The 18,620-nt window shown below is 41.8% G+C and overlaps 1 protein-coding gene across 1 annotated transcript; it reads right to left on the reverse strand.

Annotated features, from left to right (window-relative positions):
* Positions 1-209: 209 nt before the first annotated feature.
* LOC122296560 (dof zinc finger protein DOF2.1-like) lies at positions 210-1,655 on the reverse strand. Its single transcript, XM_043106350.1, has one exon. It carries the CDS (start codon positions 1,449-1,451, stop codon positions 480-482), a length of 972 nt encoding a protein of 323 aa, XP_042962284.1. The 5' UTR covers positions 1,452-1,655; the 3' UTR covers positions 210-479.
* Positions 1,656-18,620: the final 16,965 nt, after the last annotated feature.

Consider the following 18,620-nt stretch of genomic DNA (forward strand, 5'->3'; position numbering starts at 1 on the left):
TACTTGTTAATTTGTTCTTCCTGGCCTGTAATTAGATCATATAATATTACTACGTACTACTTGTCTACGACTAACCCCACTTGCAATTACCAAGTACTTAAGAGTGAATTCAAGCGCTAGCTAGCCGGCCCTTTGCATTCCAGAAAAACGGCCATGATCATATATCGATATTCTATGTGAAAATACATGCCATTTGCAACATCAAGAAGAACTCGGAAAATTAAACCTTACATTTTCCATTTTTATCACATCTGGATCCTTGATTACACCCTCATATGTTAAACACACCTAAAAGCACACAAATGGAAAGATTAAAAGAAAGACAAAAAAGGTAGAAGAAGACAATTAGGACAGACATTGCTATTCTAGCCACTTTCATATACCCCTACCCAGACAAGTACCGGCTCACCACTGAGACAACAATCCCAGCATATGAAACAACCAAACAGGAAAAGAGTCAAGAAAGGAAATTAAGATTTTCAAGGATATGCACCATTAGTTGTATGGAGATCAGACCACGAAAATGCTGGATTACAGTTCCCCAATTCACCCCCAGCCAGGGAAGCCGACTCCAAAATGGAAGGGGAAGATGAAGATGAATAAGCTAAGTTATTCAGAACTACTGGTGAGTGATGATCACCATAGTAATTATTATTTGGTGATCTGAGCCTCTGAAACAGTTCTTGAATCCCACCATTTTGAGCTTCGCCAAGTACAAAGCCATTTTGTTGCTGTCCTTGATGTTGATTATTTCTCCAGAAAGAGCTGCATAGACCAAGAGAAGGGACCTGGCCAAGAGGATCCAAGCCCAAAGTCCGAACATTGGATCCACCATTTGCAAACGCTGGCTCAGTCATGATCATGTGGGATCCACCCATATTTCCGGCCTCCTCCTTCACGTTAACAGAATTTGACAGGTGATTAGGGTTAGGGTTCTGAGTAGATCGAAGTAAGGCCAACAGATGAGAGTTCTGTGGCGAACCCCACAGAATTGGACCTGATGGAAACTCAGGATCATGCCCACCTCCAAGGCCTAACCTTCCAATCTCACATGATATGGTCTTCATCTTGCCTGAGCTTGATTTTCCAATAGATGCTGACATAGCAGGACTCTTGTTCTTTCGGCATCCACCTCCAATTGGAACGTTTCGGAGTGCACCTCCTTTCGTCCAATACCGGCGACAAGTCTTGCAGAAGTGGCGAGGCTGAGTGAGGTTGTAGTTGTTGTAGTAACAGAACTTTGTGTTGGGTGAATCGCATCGTGGACACCTCAAGTTGTTTTGGGTTTCTGAATTTGATGAAGTTGTTGTAGTAATAGTAGTTGTTGAGGATGAAGAAGAAGATGGTAGAGGAGATGAAGAAGAAGGTATGCCTTGTAAAACTCCCCCTTTAGGAGAGATTTTCCTCTCTCCTGCTATTAGACCTGCACCTCCGAACAGTTCTTGGATCATCTTTTTCTTCTTTGTAGATCTACAACAATCCAAAAACAAGAAAAGCAGAGAAGGGTTAAGTCTTTTTTTGGGTTAGTGGAAAAGCTAAATAAGAAAGTAGGTTTTGTTCTCTATGAGTGCATGTATGATCCATGGAGGGGAGAGAGAGAGAGAGAGAGAGAGAGAGAGAGAGAGGTGGAACTACACGACTTTGCTTTTGTGGGTTCAGTTATATATCTTCGTTGTTGGCCAGTTTTTTGTGGACGAAAAAGGAATAGGGCCGGGGAATGAGGTGGGAAAGCATTAAGATATATATATATATATATATATAGAGAGAGAGAGAGAGAGAGAGAGAGAGAGAGAGAGAGAGAGAGAGGAAACATGCAATGTGAAAGAAAGAAGGCACTACTTTAGACTATTTTAATTAAACAGCTGGAGCTTGGAATTTGATCGTAGTGATTTGTGGAGCGAAGTGGTGAGTTTTTCATTTCCCATTCTACCTTTCTAATCATACTGCAATTCGATCTCCTATGAAAATCTATTAATTTTAGAAGACCCCATGCATGCATTATTATCCTAATGATTCCATTATCAGTCTAAAGAAATGGTAACGCGCGATCGAATTGGTGGTTAAGACTTAAGAATATGGATTGTTCATGCATGTTGCTCATGCTTTAATCAAAATTAATATTACATTAATAGACACTAACGTTAGAACTTGTGGTTATTAGAAGCATTAATTACATCCACAATATATAATGCCAATTAATTAAAACAAATGGGAGCTCCTACATATATATAATTAAATTAAAAACTTCCCAATATTATGAATTCATCCTTCTAATATCCAAGAGTTGCCTTATTGAAAGATTTGTATAAAGTGGTAATCGGTTCTAATCACCAGACCAGAACATATATTAACTTATATATACACTTACAGCTTGATGACAGTATATTCTGTACAAGGAATATATTCTGTACAAGGAAAGAGTAAACAACAAACTAGAGAAGAAATTATAAAGGAAAGAAATAAGCATAACAGAGGCAGCAGATCAAGGAACACCAAAAAAAGGAAAGGAGCAGAGCATCCCGTAAACTATTCTGTAATCACTTTAGTACGTCTGCCTCTTCTTCCAATATAGCATGCTGATGATGACTTTCCTTAACATGCCCCCGCAAGCGAATAGGGGGGAGACGAACCATGAGCTTGTCCTTGAGAAAGAGGAATCGAGAAGAGGTAAGCCCCTTAGTGAAAACATCTGCAATCTGGTCATAGGTAGAAAGAAACTTAACAGCAACATCCTTATTAAGAACCTTCTCCCGAATGAAATGAACATCTACCTCCACATGCTTAGTGCGTGCATGAAACACAGGGTTGGAGGCAAGCGCAAGAGCACCCAAATTATCACACCAAATAGTAGGAACTTGTGGAAGAGGAACATGTAAATCTTTGAGAACCATCCGAATCCAATAGAGTTCAGCAACAGTCATGGCCAAGGCCCTATACTCAGCCTCAGTACTTGAGCGAGCAACAACCGATTGCTTTTTAGCACACCATGAAATTAAACAGTGGCCTAAAAAGGTACAAAACCCAGTGGTGGATGGACGGTCGTCTGGATTACCGGCCCAATCGGAATCGCTGAACGCTTGCAACTGAAGATTCCCCTTGGTGAAGGTAAGACCATGATCAATGGTACCTTTAAGGTAACGAAGAACCCGTTTGGCTGCTGTCCAATGGGCAGTTGTAGGAGCATGAAGATGCTGACAGAGTTGATTGACAGAATAAGCAATTTCCGGGCGGGTAAGAGTGCAATATTGAAGAGCTCCTACAATCTGACGATATTCAGTGGCATGAGGAAGAGGATCACCACTAGAAGCACCAAGTTTCGAACCAGAAGTACATGGAGCAGAATAAGGCTTGGCACCAACCATATGAGCACGGTCTAGAACATCCAAGATGTACTTGGACTGACGTAGGTGCAAGATGTGAGAGTCACGAGTGACCTGAATTCCAAGAAAATAATGGAGAGACCCCAAATCCTTCAAGGCGAAACCAGACTTTAAGTGTTGAATCAACGAGGCAATGAACGAGTTGTGTGAGCCTGTGACAAGAATATCATCTACGTACACCAAAATAAAAATATGCATATCATGTTTGTGGTAAGTAAAAAGAGAATGATCAACGGAGGATCCCAAAAAACCAAGCTCCATAAGGCATTGAGAGAACCGATTAAACCAAGCTCCAGGAGCTTGTTTTAATCCATATAGTGCCTTATTAAGTCGACATACATAATCTGGATGTTGTGGATCAACATAGCCTTGAGGTTGAGAGATGTAAACCATTTCATCAAGAGTACCGTGAAGGAAAGCATTGGACACATCCAATTGTTTAATATCCCATCCAAAATGCACGGCAAGAGTTAAAACAATGCGAACAGTGGCAGGTTTGATAACAGGACTAAAAGTCTCTAAAAAATCAATGCCACTAATTTGATTAAATCCCTTGGCCACTAATCGTGCTTTACAACGATCAAGAGAACCATCCGCATTTTGTTTAGTCTTATAAACCCACTTTGTGTCAATGATATTGTGAGCAAGAGGCCAAGGACACAGTGTCCACGTATGATTAGCAAGTAACGCAGCATACTCCTCATCCATTGCCTTTTTCCACTCTGCAGAAACTATGGCTTGGGAAAAATTCCATGGTTCTTTAGGTAAGGGAATCATGGCCAAGGCAGATATGGGATGACGAGTAGAGTAGTTGGTAACAAAATCTGGGAAGTGTTTAGGCCGTGAAGAACCCGTTTGTGATCGTGTCACCATCTGATGGGTGGAGGGAAGGGGATTAATGAGGGGTAACGTGGATGAGGTGGAAGGAGGAGCAGAATTTTGTAAGGATGAGTCGGTGGGAGAGATGACCGAAGGAGAGATGTCTAAATGAGGCATGCTACGTGGAGAAGTGACCAAAGGAGTGATAGAGGGATCTAAAGTAGGTATGCTACGTGGGGAAGCCAAGTGATTTGAGCATGACTCATGCACATGAGAAGACAAAGGTGAGGTGGTGGGTGATATAATTTCAGTGGATTGAGATGAAGTGGGCCCGAGAATAAAGGGATTAGAAAGTACCTAAGCTGGAGGCAAAACAAAGGATCTTTGTGGAGGAAATGATGGACCTGCAACAGGTGAACTATCCTCCAATGGACGAGTGACAATGGATGTATCCTTAGCTGGAAAAAGTTTCTCATCAAACACTACATGCCGTGATAAATATACTCTCTTTGTGAGGGGATCAAGGCAATGATAACCACTATGATTGGATGAGTAGCCGATGAAGATGCACTGTGTACTACGGAAGGTGAGCTTATTTGTATTATAGGGTCTAAGAAGAGGATAACAAGCACACCCAAAAGATTTAAGTTTAGAGTAATCAGACGATCTTTTGAAGAGGAGACTGTAAGGAGAGTTGGAGTGTAAAACAGGAGTAGGGAGACGATTAATGAGAAATATAGCAGTAGAAAAAGCATCGACCCAGAATTGTTTTGGAAGATTGGACTGAGCCAATAAGGACAAGCCAATTTCCATAATATGGCGATGTTTTCGTTCGGAAATACCGTTTTGTTGTGATGTATATGGACAAGTAAGCCGATGGAGAATACCATTAGAATTGAGAAAGGAAAGAAATTGATTTGAAGTATATTCTCCACCATTATCGGACTAAAATTGTTTAATTTTGCAAGAGAAAAGATTTTCCACTAATAGCTTAAATTTGACAAAGCAACTAAATACTTCTGATTTGGTGGAAATGGGATACATCCAAGTAAAACGTGAATAATCATCAATAAAAATAACATAATACCGGCAACCACTTAAAGAAGGAATAGGAGAAACCCAAACATCAGAATGAATAAGGTTCAAAGGACTAACAGACACTCTACTGGACTGAATAAAAGGTAATTGTTTACTTTTTCCTAATTGACAAGAAGAACAAATAGAATCTTGAGAAAGAGAGCCGGCAACTGGAAGCTTGAAGGAGGAGATAATCTGCTTGGTCACTTGTAGAGAAGGATGGCCAAGCCGAGCATGCCACACATCAAGAGAGGTTTTGATCCCAAAGAGAGCTACACGTGCATGGTAGTTATTGAGAGAAATTTTATTCAACTTGATAGGATAGAGGCCACCTTCACTTGTTCCCTCCAGAAGTGTTCTTCCCGTTGTCTTGTCCTTGACACAATAACGAGTATCAGTTAAAATAAAATAACAATTGTTATCCACACAGAATTTATTTATAGAGAGGAGATTAATCATGGCGTTAGGACAATGTAACACGTCTTGAAAGGATAGATTTTTCTGAGGATTTTGGATAGAGAAGGAACCGATATTTGAAATGGAGAGACCAGATCCATTACCTACAGCCACCAAATCCTCACCAGTGTAAGTTTCCTGCAAAGATAGATTGGCAACTTCATTAGTAATATGTTGGTTTGCCCCCGAGTCAGCATACCATACGTTTGACTCATCAAAAACATTGTTGCTGTGAGCAACCATTGCAGCAAGTTGAGTGGGTGGATGACGTCCCTGATAACTGTAATCCATGCGATGGTAGCAGTCCAAAGCTTGGTGGCTTGTTTTCCCACAAATCTGACAGGGAGTACAAGTAGAAGAGTTGCCATTGCCACTGGATGCCAGATTTGAAGGCCCACTTGGAGCCTTGGCAGGTTGAGGATGGAACTTGGAAAATTGTGGCTTGGAGTGACCTTGTCTTGAAGAATTTTTAGGAGGAAAATTTGGTTTGGTACGCCACTGTCCTCCCTCACGTGGATGTTTGCCAGCAACCATAGCAAAGCTGGGTTGCTCTATAGAAGATAAATGGGCTTGGTTATCAATCATTATCTCATAAGAAAGTAATTCTGATTGGAAGTCATCAAAACTCATTGGACTATATCGTAAGGCGAATGAAACAGACGTGACAAAAGGATTATAGGCTGAGTTCAATCCACTCAACACATAAGAGAGAAGATTAGTTTCACTTTCAGGCTTACCAACAACTGCAAGCTGATCGGCAAGGGATTTGGCAACAGCTAAGTAATCGGTGCATGTCCTATTGCCTTGCTGCAGTGTTTGCAATTGGCGTTTAATGCGCTGCACATGAGCAGGTGAGTGTGAAGCATATCGCTTGGCCAGAGAATCCCACACTTGTTTGGCAGAGGTGATACCAAAAACAGAAGGAAGAACTTTATCTGTGAGAGTAGCATTCAGCCATCTGAGGACAAACTGGTCCTTCCTGTTCCACAAATTATATTCGGGATTAACATTTGTGGTAGGCTTTCCCTCAGAGTCACACAAAAATTGCTCAGGACAGGGTTCAGATCCATCCACAAATCCGAGCAAATCATTGCTACGTAGAACCGGTAGCAATTGGGAGACCCAATTAAGATAATTGGTTTCATCCATCTTAACCGAAACTAGTTGGGAAAAGTTCGGTTGAGAGAAAACCAAGGGAGTGGACGCCATTGATGATGAGACAGGACAACTTGAGGTAGCACGAGCTATAGTAGCTCTGATATCATGAAAGATTTGTATAAAGTGGTAATCGGTTCTAATCACCAGACCAGAACATATATTAACTTATATATACACTTACAGCTTGATGACAGTATATTATGTACAAGGAATATATTCTGTACAAGGAAAGAATAAACAACAAACTAGAGAAGAAATTATAAAGGAAAGAAATAAGCATAACAGAGACAGCAGATCAAGGAACACCAAAAAAAAGAAAGGAATAGAGCATCCCGTACACTATTCTGTAATCACTTTACTACGTCTGCCTCTTCTTCCAATATAGCATGCTGATGATGACTTTCCTTAACACTTATTACCTCAAACAATTTTTTATGAATAAGTTGGGTTGGTCAGAATGAAAGAAAAGTTATAAAAAAAAAAATCGAATTGCTCTTCCCTTAGAGTTGTCAATTAGGAATCATGCTTTGTTTGGAACTCTCCACTATATATATATATATATATATAATATTGGTGGAAGTGGGGAGTAGGGTAGGGGATGTATAATGATAATTGTAATCAAGTTTTTTAAAAGAATAATCTTTGTCCTGGGGGAGCTGCTAGCTCTCATGTGTTACCTTCCTGAAGATGCTAGCTGTTCAAGATCAACCTGCATCATCATTACGAGTACAAGGAGAGTACTAATCACTTGGAAGTACGTGTAAAAGCTAACGGTCCTACACTAACTAAAGCCACTGCCCGAAACCTACTGCTTGAGTTTTGCTTTTGTGGTTTCCTCACACATAAGCAATATATATACATAGTCGTAAATATATAATATGAATAAATCTTCCCAACACTCCAATACCCCACCCTTTTTTTATTTTTTAATATTTTTTTAATATTTTTTTTTGAATTTATTTTTTTTAAATTAATTTAATTATTTTATTTATTATTTATATATTAAATATTTGATAAAAAATAAAATAATAAAAATTAAAAAATAGATGAGGTGTTGAGGTATTGGGGTGTTGTGTAGCATAACCCAAATATTGATCATGATAGCTAGCTAGCTAGCCTTCCCTTCGATCGTGTGCTATACACGTACATGATGGTGTTGATTACAACAGCCTGCACCACTACACCTGTCTTACCTACAAAGTTTACACGTGTGGTTCGAGCTAGCAATTAGCCTCATCTTTCCATAATAATTTTGTAAAGTTGGTTTAATCAGCGACCAGTAGCACAGAAATTAAGAAATTTGGGATTTGTCCAAGCTGCCAATGATCTGATGATTATAACATGATTCTATTAATTAGAGGTAACAAATTGCACATTAACATGAAAAACACCAAACCACGGGATACAGTACAGTAAAGACAGATGCAATTTTGGATGAAATTAAATGCATGCAGACGTTTCTGGGAGAATGAAGGGGGCAAACAATTAATCTTGTTAATCCAAGTAAGTGATGAATATCTAGTAAAGGGTTTCATGCATGGCACGCGCATGGACTTGAGTTTAGACTGGAAGATGTGCTTAAATGCATGGTTGCTTCGGTACTCTGGGATTAATTAGTACTGTTCTACCTAAAAAAGGAACACAAATATATAAGACAAGTCGTAAATCAAGTTGATGTGACTCTTATAAATTCTCTGGTTGAAAATCGCAGCACAAGCTGCTAGCCTAGCATATATATTTTGACCAATGATCATTACTTAATGCAGCATGCAACAACCGCATTTAATTAATTACATGATTGTGTTCACAAAGCACTTTCTAATTAATTAATTAATTAAGAACGTAATACTGTAGTTTGAATGGAAACTAATTTAATTCACCCATTTATGTATAAATTAATACGTTGAGAAGGAATCACTTCACAAAGAATATAATTAGACGTGACACAGAATAGACGATGGTAGAGGCCAGAGGGGTCTAGATGTCTCAGATTTGCGGGACCGTTTGTCAATCAGTATCTTGATTCTGAGATTATATATTGATTATGAAGGGTAAAATCTCAATCGTATTGCTTAAGTTACCAATATAATTATTGTTAACTTTGCTTTATCACCATCTTAAAACAATGATTTAAGCCTTGCAAATCTCATTGGCTCGCTGGATGACATGAATAATTTAATTGGTGGGCCTATAATATATAATAGTATAGGTATATCTGATAGAATCCGATAATACATGTATTAATTGAACCTTAAAGTTTTGAATGAGAAAAATCTAATTATAAGTAATTCTACATATCAATATATAAGTTTATTCAATGTGATTAATCAAAAAGTTAAATTTTAATAAAAATGATGATAATTTAAATTTTAAATATGAAGATAATAACATTAATACATAGATCAGTATATAAATTTATTTATACATAACAAAACTCGTTTTAAGAAAATATCATTCAATAAATATAGGTAAATTCAACAGGAATAGATGAAAGCAAGTTCGCATTGTACCAAAGTGGGACCATTAACCATGCATGCATGGTCAATTTGTGTCTGAACAAGGAAAGTCTAATTGGGGGCTAAACTATTTTACATTAATTAAGGGGCTTAGACACATGAATCATGCATGATATCGATGTTGAATGGAATTTGTGATATTGAAACTATCAAAGTCCGAAGTCGGTCATGTTGAAAACAACGTTGAAATCTGCAGAAGACGCTGGTCTCTATCTACAGTACTACTGTATGCTCGTGAGGAACATTTGGGACCTGACACATACTGTCGTTTAGACCCAGAAAGAAACTGAAATATATGAATGCGAAGGGGAAAGCAAGAAATCAATTCAGAAGAAAGAAGAAGAATGAGAGAAAAAAAAAAAAAAAAGAAAGCGTGTTTACTCGTGAGCCTGCAAAAATGGACTCTTTCAAAATGTTGACAACACTTTGAATGGGAGAGTTTGTTGTTTCTCGGAGTCATTGGCCGGGTAACGTACGTACTGATTGCTAGCTACATGCCATACGTTACCTGACCGCGCGTGCCGTCCGGAGCGCGAGGTCTTGGCGAAGACCCGACAACAACTTTAATGGCGCTAGAGCCTCTGCTGCCCGTCTTTTCTGCTATCTATGGGTCGGGCAGCAGAAAATTATGGGAGGTTAGCAGATGGCGGGCAGAGGTGGGAAGCCCAGTTAGACAATCTAGTCGCCGTCAAAGGGTGTATAGGGTGTCAGTAGTTTTCCTCGATCCTCGGGCTGTTTTTGCTCAGTCACCATCAGCTGCTTTCTCTTTTTATAGGATCCCCACACGACACCAGATTCGATTCCCGCCGAGTCTGTCTGAATTGAATTCCACCACCCTACCCCCCACACCCGTATGCACTTTCCACGTTCAGTAATCGTCACCTCCGTACTTCTAGTTTTTCTTTTCAGAAATATTTTTTACAGCCAGAAAATATAATCGACGTGTAATCTTGAAAAAATAAATAAATTAATATGAGATTTACATAAAAAAAATTATTTTTATAATTTTTTTTTATTCATGTAAGTCCTTCTGAATATAAAATAATTTTTTTATAATTTTTTTTATTCATTCTGTACAGTCGATTGCACGCCGACTGCATTTCCCGACTGTATCTAGCAAAGCCTTTTTTTTTTTTTGAAATGTCCATACTTTTACTTTTGGTATGCGTATATATACACCTTCATTTTAAGAAAAAAATTTAATTACAAACACAACTATATATTAATATATATAATTAATTAAATAATAAATTTTATTAAAAATAATATTAATTTAAATTTTAAGTAGGAATGAATCAATATTCATATATAAATTAGTACATAACTTTATTTATATGTAGTAAAATTTTAATTTTAAGGATTGATTGTAAATTTTGGTACCTACTTGGGTTTCTAGCTACTTTCTATTTCTTTATTATTTGAGTTTTCAAGCGAAATCATCTTTTTCAATATGGACTCATGGAGGTGCAATAGCGGCCATTAGACGTAATTGCTATCTTTTTAAAAATCAAACATGAGTACTCAACCACATCCTTAATAGATTAGTAGAAATAATATTTACAGTTGTGGATTATGCAAGCATCATGGAATCTCTTTGAAAAAAGAAAATTAACACATGATCAACATAAAAAAATTAACTTTTTAATCATAAACTCCACTCTTTTTTAAAATTATTGCGTAGTACTTGTATACTCCACGATTTTTATAGGATCCCCACACAACCACCAGATTCGATTCCCGCCGAGTCTGTCTGAATTGAATTCCACCACCCCACACCACCATAGCGCCCCCCCCCCCCCCAACACACACCCGTTTTCACTTTCCACGTTCTGTAATCGTCACTTCCATACTTTTAGTTTTGGTACGCATATATATATATATATATATATGCACCTTAATTTTAAGAATTGATTGTAAACTAAGTTTTGTTACGTATAAGCAAAGTCACTACAAGAGATATGATTGTTTGAGACAAAAAATTGTCTCAAAAAATGAAAATTTCGTCCCTAAAAGTTTTGGGAGACGAAAAAATTTCATCTCTATTTTGTCTCAAAAAAGCTGTCTCAGAAAGTTTTCAGAGACAAAAATTGATTTTCGTCTCCGAAAAGTATTTTTAGGGACGAAATTGGGCGGAACCGGTCGAAACCGTTCGAACGGAAAATTTTTTCTGAGACAAAAAAATGTCGTCTCAAAATCAAGTTCGAACGAAAATATTTTTGTTCAAACAACATGAAATGTGATGACCTGTTTTTGAGTGTATTTTCGCTGAAATATTTGTTTTTATTTTAATTATATATTAGCTATTTATTTTAATTTATTTGCGTTTTAAAAATTGGGTTTTAATTTAATTTATTTTATTTGAGGTTGTGTTTTATTTCTTTAAGTTGTTTTGTGGTTTTAATCTTTTTGGCGGTTTGTTTCATTTTCCCGGAGTGAGGATTGGATCTCATCTCTTTTCACATCTTTTTCCTTTTTTTCTCTTTTTCCTTTTTCTTTTCCCTTCTTTTCCTTTTTTCCTTCTTTTTCTTTTTTTTTTTTTTTCTTTCTCTCCTCTCCCGCTCGACCGAACCCCCCCGTGCTCTCTCTCTCTCTCCTCCCTCTCCCCCGCGTCGTCCCTCTCTCTCCTCCAGCCCAGCGCCGTCCGGCCACCAACCGGACCCCCACCGGTCCCATTTTCTTCCCCTCCCTCCGGTGCGCCTCCCCACCGAAAACCACCCCCAACCGGCCGGCCATTTGGCCGGAAAAAGCCCAACAAGCCTCCACGGATTTCACTCCGATCCGCCGCCGTCGCTCCACCTCCGGCCACCATTTCTTCACCACTTCATCATCGGTCCCTTGCCGTCCTAACCCACCCATTTCCGGCCTCCAACGACCACCGGAGCAGCTCCCACGAGCTTGTTTTCCGATTTGCTCTTTTTGGCCATTTCCGGCCATTCCGCCGCCACCCACGGCCGTCCGTCACTTCCAATAGCTTCACAACCATCCCTAGACCATTTCCTATCAATCTCGTGTCCTAGTTTGTCCCCGTTCAAAAGTGGGTTTTTCAGACCCACGGCCACAGTGAATTTTCATTGTGACGTTGCTGTTTTTCCGCCGCTTGCAACGCCGCTTGTTTTCTAAAATTGCCGTATAGCGCTGTAAGTATTTTCCAAACCCTATTTTCAGATTTAAATATATATCGCTCTTTCAATTTATTTACTGTTGTTGGTTGTTGATTCCGGACTGAGTCCGAGGAGTTTCGGGGGTCGGATGGATGGAGGACGGAGTTGTCTGTTTAATTGATTTATGTTGGTTGGTTATTTTATTATGCATTGATTTGGCATTTCATGGTGCATGCATGTGTGTTTTTGTTCACGTGTGAAAAGCATGTGTATTGGCGTGAGTGGTTTTACGGGTGCGTGTGTATCACGAGCCCAAGCCGGGATGAGTTATTATCTCGGTGGAGCTCCTCTGGTCACTCGGGAGCGAAATAAACTGATGTGATGTCCCCTGAGTTGTCGAGAGAGATGACGGGAGCGGGGCTAGGGGATGCTTGGCTACGAACGCGCCGGGCGCGGAACCGGGCATCGCCCTACTCACCGACTCCGTGGCCCTTCGCTGGCGAGGGCTAGAGGATGCTTGGCTACGCACGCGCGGGGCGCGGAACTGGGCATCGCTCGTTAGGTGTCACATGCGTGGTGGTACTCTAAGGTGTGACACCGGAGCCAGGGTGTGCGGGTGACCCCTAGGGGAGGTCATGGTGCATACGGTTAAAAATGAATAATGGTTTATGAGGCCAAATGGGACTTTTGGCGTGGGCCAGATGGACTTCTGGCGAGATATTGGGCCGGATGGACTTCCGGCGAGATATTGGGCCAAATGGACTTTTGGCGGCCAAATGTGACTTTTGGCGTGTTTTTCAGAAAGGATATGCTTTTGGGCCAAATGGGTTTTTTGACGTGTGTGGAAAACTTGGGTTTTTGTGGGCTTTATGCATTGGGCATGTTTCATGCATCTTGTATGAGTTTTATATATTTTTATCTGGTAGTGTTTGGGTTTTACTTACCTGCGGTACCATTCGTGGTTCCGTAGCTTTTGGTGCAGAGTTAGAGGACGAAGAGGAGGAGGCTGAGCCCGAGGATGCGGCTCCGCCGGGTTGCTGATGCTATCTTTATATTTGTTTAAAACTGTATTCGTGTTTTGTAATATTTATCTATGTACGTTTTAAACAGCTTGTATTACGTTAAGAAAAATTCTGGTACTTAGTTATGACTTTCGTTATCCGCTGCGTGTTTCTCTGTACACATCTGTTGCCCTGCACACACTCGGCACCCGACGATGGGATGGTGACCCGGGTTGTCACCATCCGGACGTCTCAATTTCCCCGTGTTCGGGCGTGGGGATTTTGGGGGCGTCACAGGTGGTATCAGAGCGGTTTGGCTCTGGGTAAAACCACATGTCCCGTAGGTAGTACCAGAATGTTTTTAAAGTTGTGTTTTGAAAATTATGTTAAGTATAGTTGTTTTATTTGTTTTATTTGTGTGAGCTTGTTTGTTTGTTTTTATTTATTTAGTTATGTTTTGGCATGCTGGTTTCTTTTGTTTCTTGCTGTGTAGTGCTGTTTTTGTTTTTGTTGGTTTTATGATGGTTTTATTTGTTTTCTTAAAGGAGGGTCAAGAGTAGTGTTGTGACGGGAATATGGGGAGACCAGGGAGACCAAGGAAAAATACTCAGGAACCGCAAGAAAATACCTCTAGAGATGACTCCATAGCCGAAGCAATTCGGCAGATGACGGAGTTTATGCAACAGAGTGCGAGGTCCCAACAGGCAGGGCCTTGGCCACCACAAGGACCTTGGCCACCACAAGGGGGCCCTTGGCCACCATCAGGAGGACCTTATCCACCGTCAGGAGAACCTTGTCCGCAACAAGGAGGGTATTGGCCACAACCAGGAGGTCCTTGGCCATATCAGGGAGGGCCTTGGATGTATCCAGGAGGGTCCAGCAGCATGGTGCAGGCCGGATGCACCTATGAGCGCTTCCTAGCGCATCGGACTCCACACTTCGCGGGAAATGAGGATCCAGTTCAGGCTGGAAAATGGATCAAAGATCTGGAGAAGACTTTTGAGGTGTGTGGGTGCACTGAGGCACAACAAGTACTTTATGCCAGCTACCTCTTGCAGGGCACTGCTTCTGATTGGTGGGATACCAAGAGGGTGCTGTTGGAATCTGAATTGGGATCTTTCGCTGCGGTGACCTGGCAGCGTTTCAAGAAAGAGTTCAACGACCGCTTCTTTCCCGCATCGGTAAGGAAGCAAAAGGCAAGAGAGTTCTCTAATCTGGTCCAAGGGGGCGCGACAGTGGAGCTGTACGCCCGGAGGTTCATAGAACTTGAGCGGTTTGCTCCTCATCTTGTCGCCACTGAGGAGATGCGAGCAGATCGTTTCCAGGAGGGGCTGCGTCAGGACATACGCCGCATGGTGGTCAGCCATCGGATAACCACTTTTCAGGAGTTAGTGGATGTGGCCACCCTTATAGAGAGGGAAAATAATCTGAGTTTGGGCTCCCCTTCAGGGCAAAAGAGGCGGAGTTTTTCTGGTGAAGGAAGCAGCTCGGGTTCGCCTCAGAAGTTTGTTCAGCGGACTGGAACCCGATCTCAAGCATCCTCCAGTGTTCGCATGGGAGGACGTATGCCTGTTTGTGGAGTTTGTAATAGAGCTCATGAGGGCGAGTGTCGGACGAGTAGCGGACCCCAGTGTTATCGGTGCGGCCAAGTGGGGCATATTGCTCGGGATTGCCCCGTTAGAGTTCAAGGAAGCCGTGGAGGTAGACACGGTGGAAGAACCAACCCGAGACAAGCAGTGCAAGCCCGGGTTTATGCTGTCACGCCCGGAGAGGTGGACGATGAGGCACCAGCGACCCATGATGCTGGAGTAATCACAGGTATGGATTAATTTAATCTTTTAAGTTGGATTTATTTTTTTGGTGCATTGGGTTTCTTCGTTGTTTTTTTGGATTTCATGGGTTGTGTGTTTGGTTCAGGAAGAGTCCGTTTGTATGAGTTTTATGCTTGTACTTTGTTTGATTCCGGTGCTTCACGATCGTTTGTGTCTTCCACGTTTGCTCGGGTGTGTAACTTGGTCACGGAACCGTTGCCGAAGGCTATGGTAGTGGCGCTACCCGATGGCGAGATGGTGTGGTGTTCCAAGGTTGCTTTGGGATGCCCGTTAAATTTTGAGGGAAGGTTTTTGGATGCTGATCTGGTGGTATTCAAGCTGTTGGGTTTTGATATCATCCTCGGGATGGATTGGCTATACCGATATTCTGCGACTATTAATTGCAGAAGTCGGACAATTAGCTTTCAGCTTCCGGATGGTGATTGTCTGGAATTTGCGGGGAGTAGATTAAAAGAGAAACCGATAATTATATCGGCGATTCAGGCAAGACGAGAGATTGCATGGGGAGCGGATGCATTCTTGGTGCAGATGGTGTCCACGCCGTCTGAGAAGAAGTCTTTGGCAGACATTCCAGTTGTGGAAGAGTTCCCCGATGTGTTTGTGGATGACTTGCCCGGACTACCCCCTGTTCGGGAGATGGAGTTTGTCATAGACTTGGAACCTGGAGCGACTCCTGTGCATAAGGCTCCTTACCGCATGGCACCGGCTGAATTGAAAGAGTTGAAGACTCAGTTGCAAGAATTAGTAGAGAAAGGGTTTATTCAGTCTAGTACGTCGCCGTGGGGTGCTCCAGTTTTATTTGTTAAAAAGAAAGATGGAACCCTTCGTATGTGCATTGACTATCGGGAGTTGAACAAGGTGACCATCAAAAATAAATATCCTCTCCCACGGATAGATGATTTATTTGACCAACTTCAAGGAGCAGCCGTGTTCTCTAAGATTGATCTGAGGTCGGGATACTACCAGCTGAGAATCAGAGACCAGGATGTGCCTAAAACTGCTTTCAGGTCGAGGTATGGGCATTATGAATTTAAGGTGATGCCGTTTGGGTTAGCTAATGCCCCTGCAGCGTTCATGGATTTGATGAATAGGGTGTTTCAACCTTACCTGGATTCCTTTGTGGTAGTATTTATCGATGATATACTGATTTATTCCCGAGATATTGAAGAGCATGTGTATCATCTTAGTCTGGTACTTGAGAAATTGAGAGAACACCAGCTATACGCCAAGCTCAGCAAGTGTGAGTTCTGGTTGGAAGAAGTTAAATTTCTTGGGCATGTAATTTCCCAGGGTGGAGTGGCAGTTGATCCTAGTAAGGTAGAAGCCATTTTGTCATGGCCACGCCCAACTACAGTACGCGAGATCAGGAGTTTCTTGGGACTCGCCGATTACTACCGAAGGTTTGTAGAGGGTTTTGCTCGCCTATCCGGACCTCTCACAGCCTTGACTCGGAAGAATACAGAATTTGTTTGGTCAGAGAAATGTGAGAGAAGCTTCCAGGAATTGAAGAACAGGTTGACGACGGCACCAGTGTTAGCACTCCCAGAACCGCATAAGCCGTTCGTAGTCTTCAGTGATGCGTCTAAGTTCGGTTTGGGTTGTGTCCTTATGCAGGAAGGACGGGTTGTAGCCTATGCATCTCGTCAGCTTAAGGACCATGAGAAGAATTATCCGACGCATGATCTAGAATTGGCTGCGATTGTTTTTGCACTCAAGATCTGGCGGCATTTCTTGTATGGGGAAGCTTGTGAGGTATTTACTGATCATAAGAGCTTGAAGCATTTGTTTTCCCAGAAAAATCTGAATATGAGGCAGAGGCGTTGGCTGGAGTTAATCAGTGACTATCAGTGTGAGATCAAGTACCACCCGGGAAAGGCCAATATAGTTGCTGATGCCTTGAGCCGGAAGTCTCATTTGGAGGATGAAGCCGAACCGTCAGAAATGGATTCGTTACTTTATGGGATGAGAAGGCTCCTCATAGAGAGTTCGCAGCAAGTAGAGATTTTGTCTTCAGTTCTTGACATCCGGGTAATAGATTTTGAAGAATTGAAAGCTCTCCAAAGAAAGGATCAGAAGCTGCTGAACATCAGGAAAAGAGTCCGAAAATCTCGAGGGCCGTTGCACTATAGCATGGATAGTGATGGGGTACTTCGGTTCCGAGATGGCAGAGTGGTCCCGAAGGACTCAGATTTCAAAGAACGAATCATGGCGGAAGCTCATGCGGCCCCGTATTCAATTCATCCCGGCAGTACAAAGATGTATCGTGACTTGAAGAAAAATTACTGGTGGGATGAAATGAAGAAGGACGTTGCCTTATATGTGGAGAAATGCCACACGTGTCGTCAGGTAAAGGCCGAGCATCAGAGACCTGCAGGCATGCTCCAACCCCTCCCTATTCCTGAGTGGAAGTGGGATGACATCACGATGGACTTCGTAGTGGGTTTGCCGAGAACGCCTAGTGGGAAGAACTCTGTTTGGGTGATCGTGGACCGGTTAACGAAGAGTGCTCATTTTCTGCCTGTTAACAACACCGACTCTTTGGGTAAGTTGACCCGTTTGTATGTCAAAGAGATAGTGCGGCTACATGGCATACCAAAGACTATAGTGTCGGATCGAGACCCGAGGTTCACATCGCAGTTCTGGAAGAGTTTGCAGGCAGCTTTGGGTACTAAGTTGAAGTTCAGTACTGCTTATCACCCGCAGACAGATGGCCAGTCAGAACGCACCATTCAGACTCTGGAAGACATGCTACGAGCGTGTGTCATGGAATTCCAAGGGAGTTGGGAAAACCACTTGCCGCTCATTGAGTTTGCCTACAATAACAGCTACCATGCGACCATTCAGATGGCTCCCTATGAAGCTCTTTATGGGAGAAAGTGTAGGTCGCCCTTGTGTTGGGATGAAGTTGGGGAGAGTAGGGTAATTGGACCCGAAATAATTCAGGAAATGCAAAGCCAAGTCCGGATCATCAGAGAAAAAATGGCGGCAGCTCAGAGTCGCCAGAAAAGCTACGCTGATACCAGGAGGAGAGAATTGTCATTTGAAGTTGGTGATTGGGTGTACCTTAAAGTCTCTCCCATGAGAGGTGTTAAGCGTTTTGGTAAGAAGAGGAAACTAGATCCGAGGTATGTCGGCCCTTTTCAGATTCTGGAGAGAGTAGGGTCCGTTGCTTATAGAGTTGCTTTGCCGGATTATTTTGGGGATGTTCATGATGTCTTCCACGTATCATCCCTGAAGAAGAGCTTTGGACAGCAAGAGCCACGCTTCGTCGACCCAGCGA

Source organism: Carya illinoinensis, chromosome 2 (genome assembly GCF_018687715.1).
Source record: "Carya illinoinensis cultivar Pawnee chromosome 2, C.illinoinensisPawnee_v1, whole genome shotgun sequence".
Classification (NCBI taxonomy): domain Eukaryota; kingdom Viridiplantae; phylum Streptophyta; class Magnoliopsida; order Fagales; family Juglandaceae; genus Carya; species Carya illinoinensis.

Bases quoted from the DNA above. Each gene is read 5' to 3' on its own strand.
- LOC122296560 (XM_043106350.1), bottom strand. From the start codon at position 1,451: ATGATCCAAGAACTGTTCGGAGGTGCAGGTCTAATAGCAGGAGAGAGG.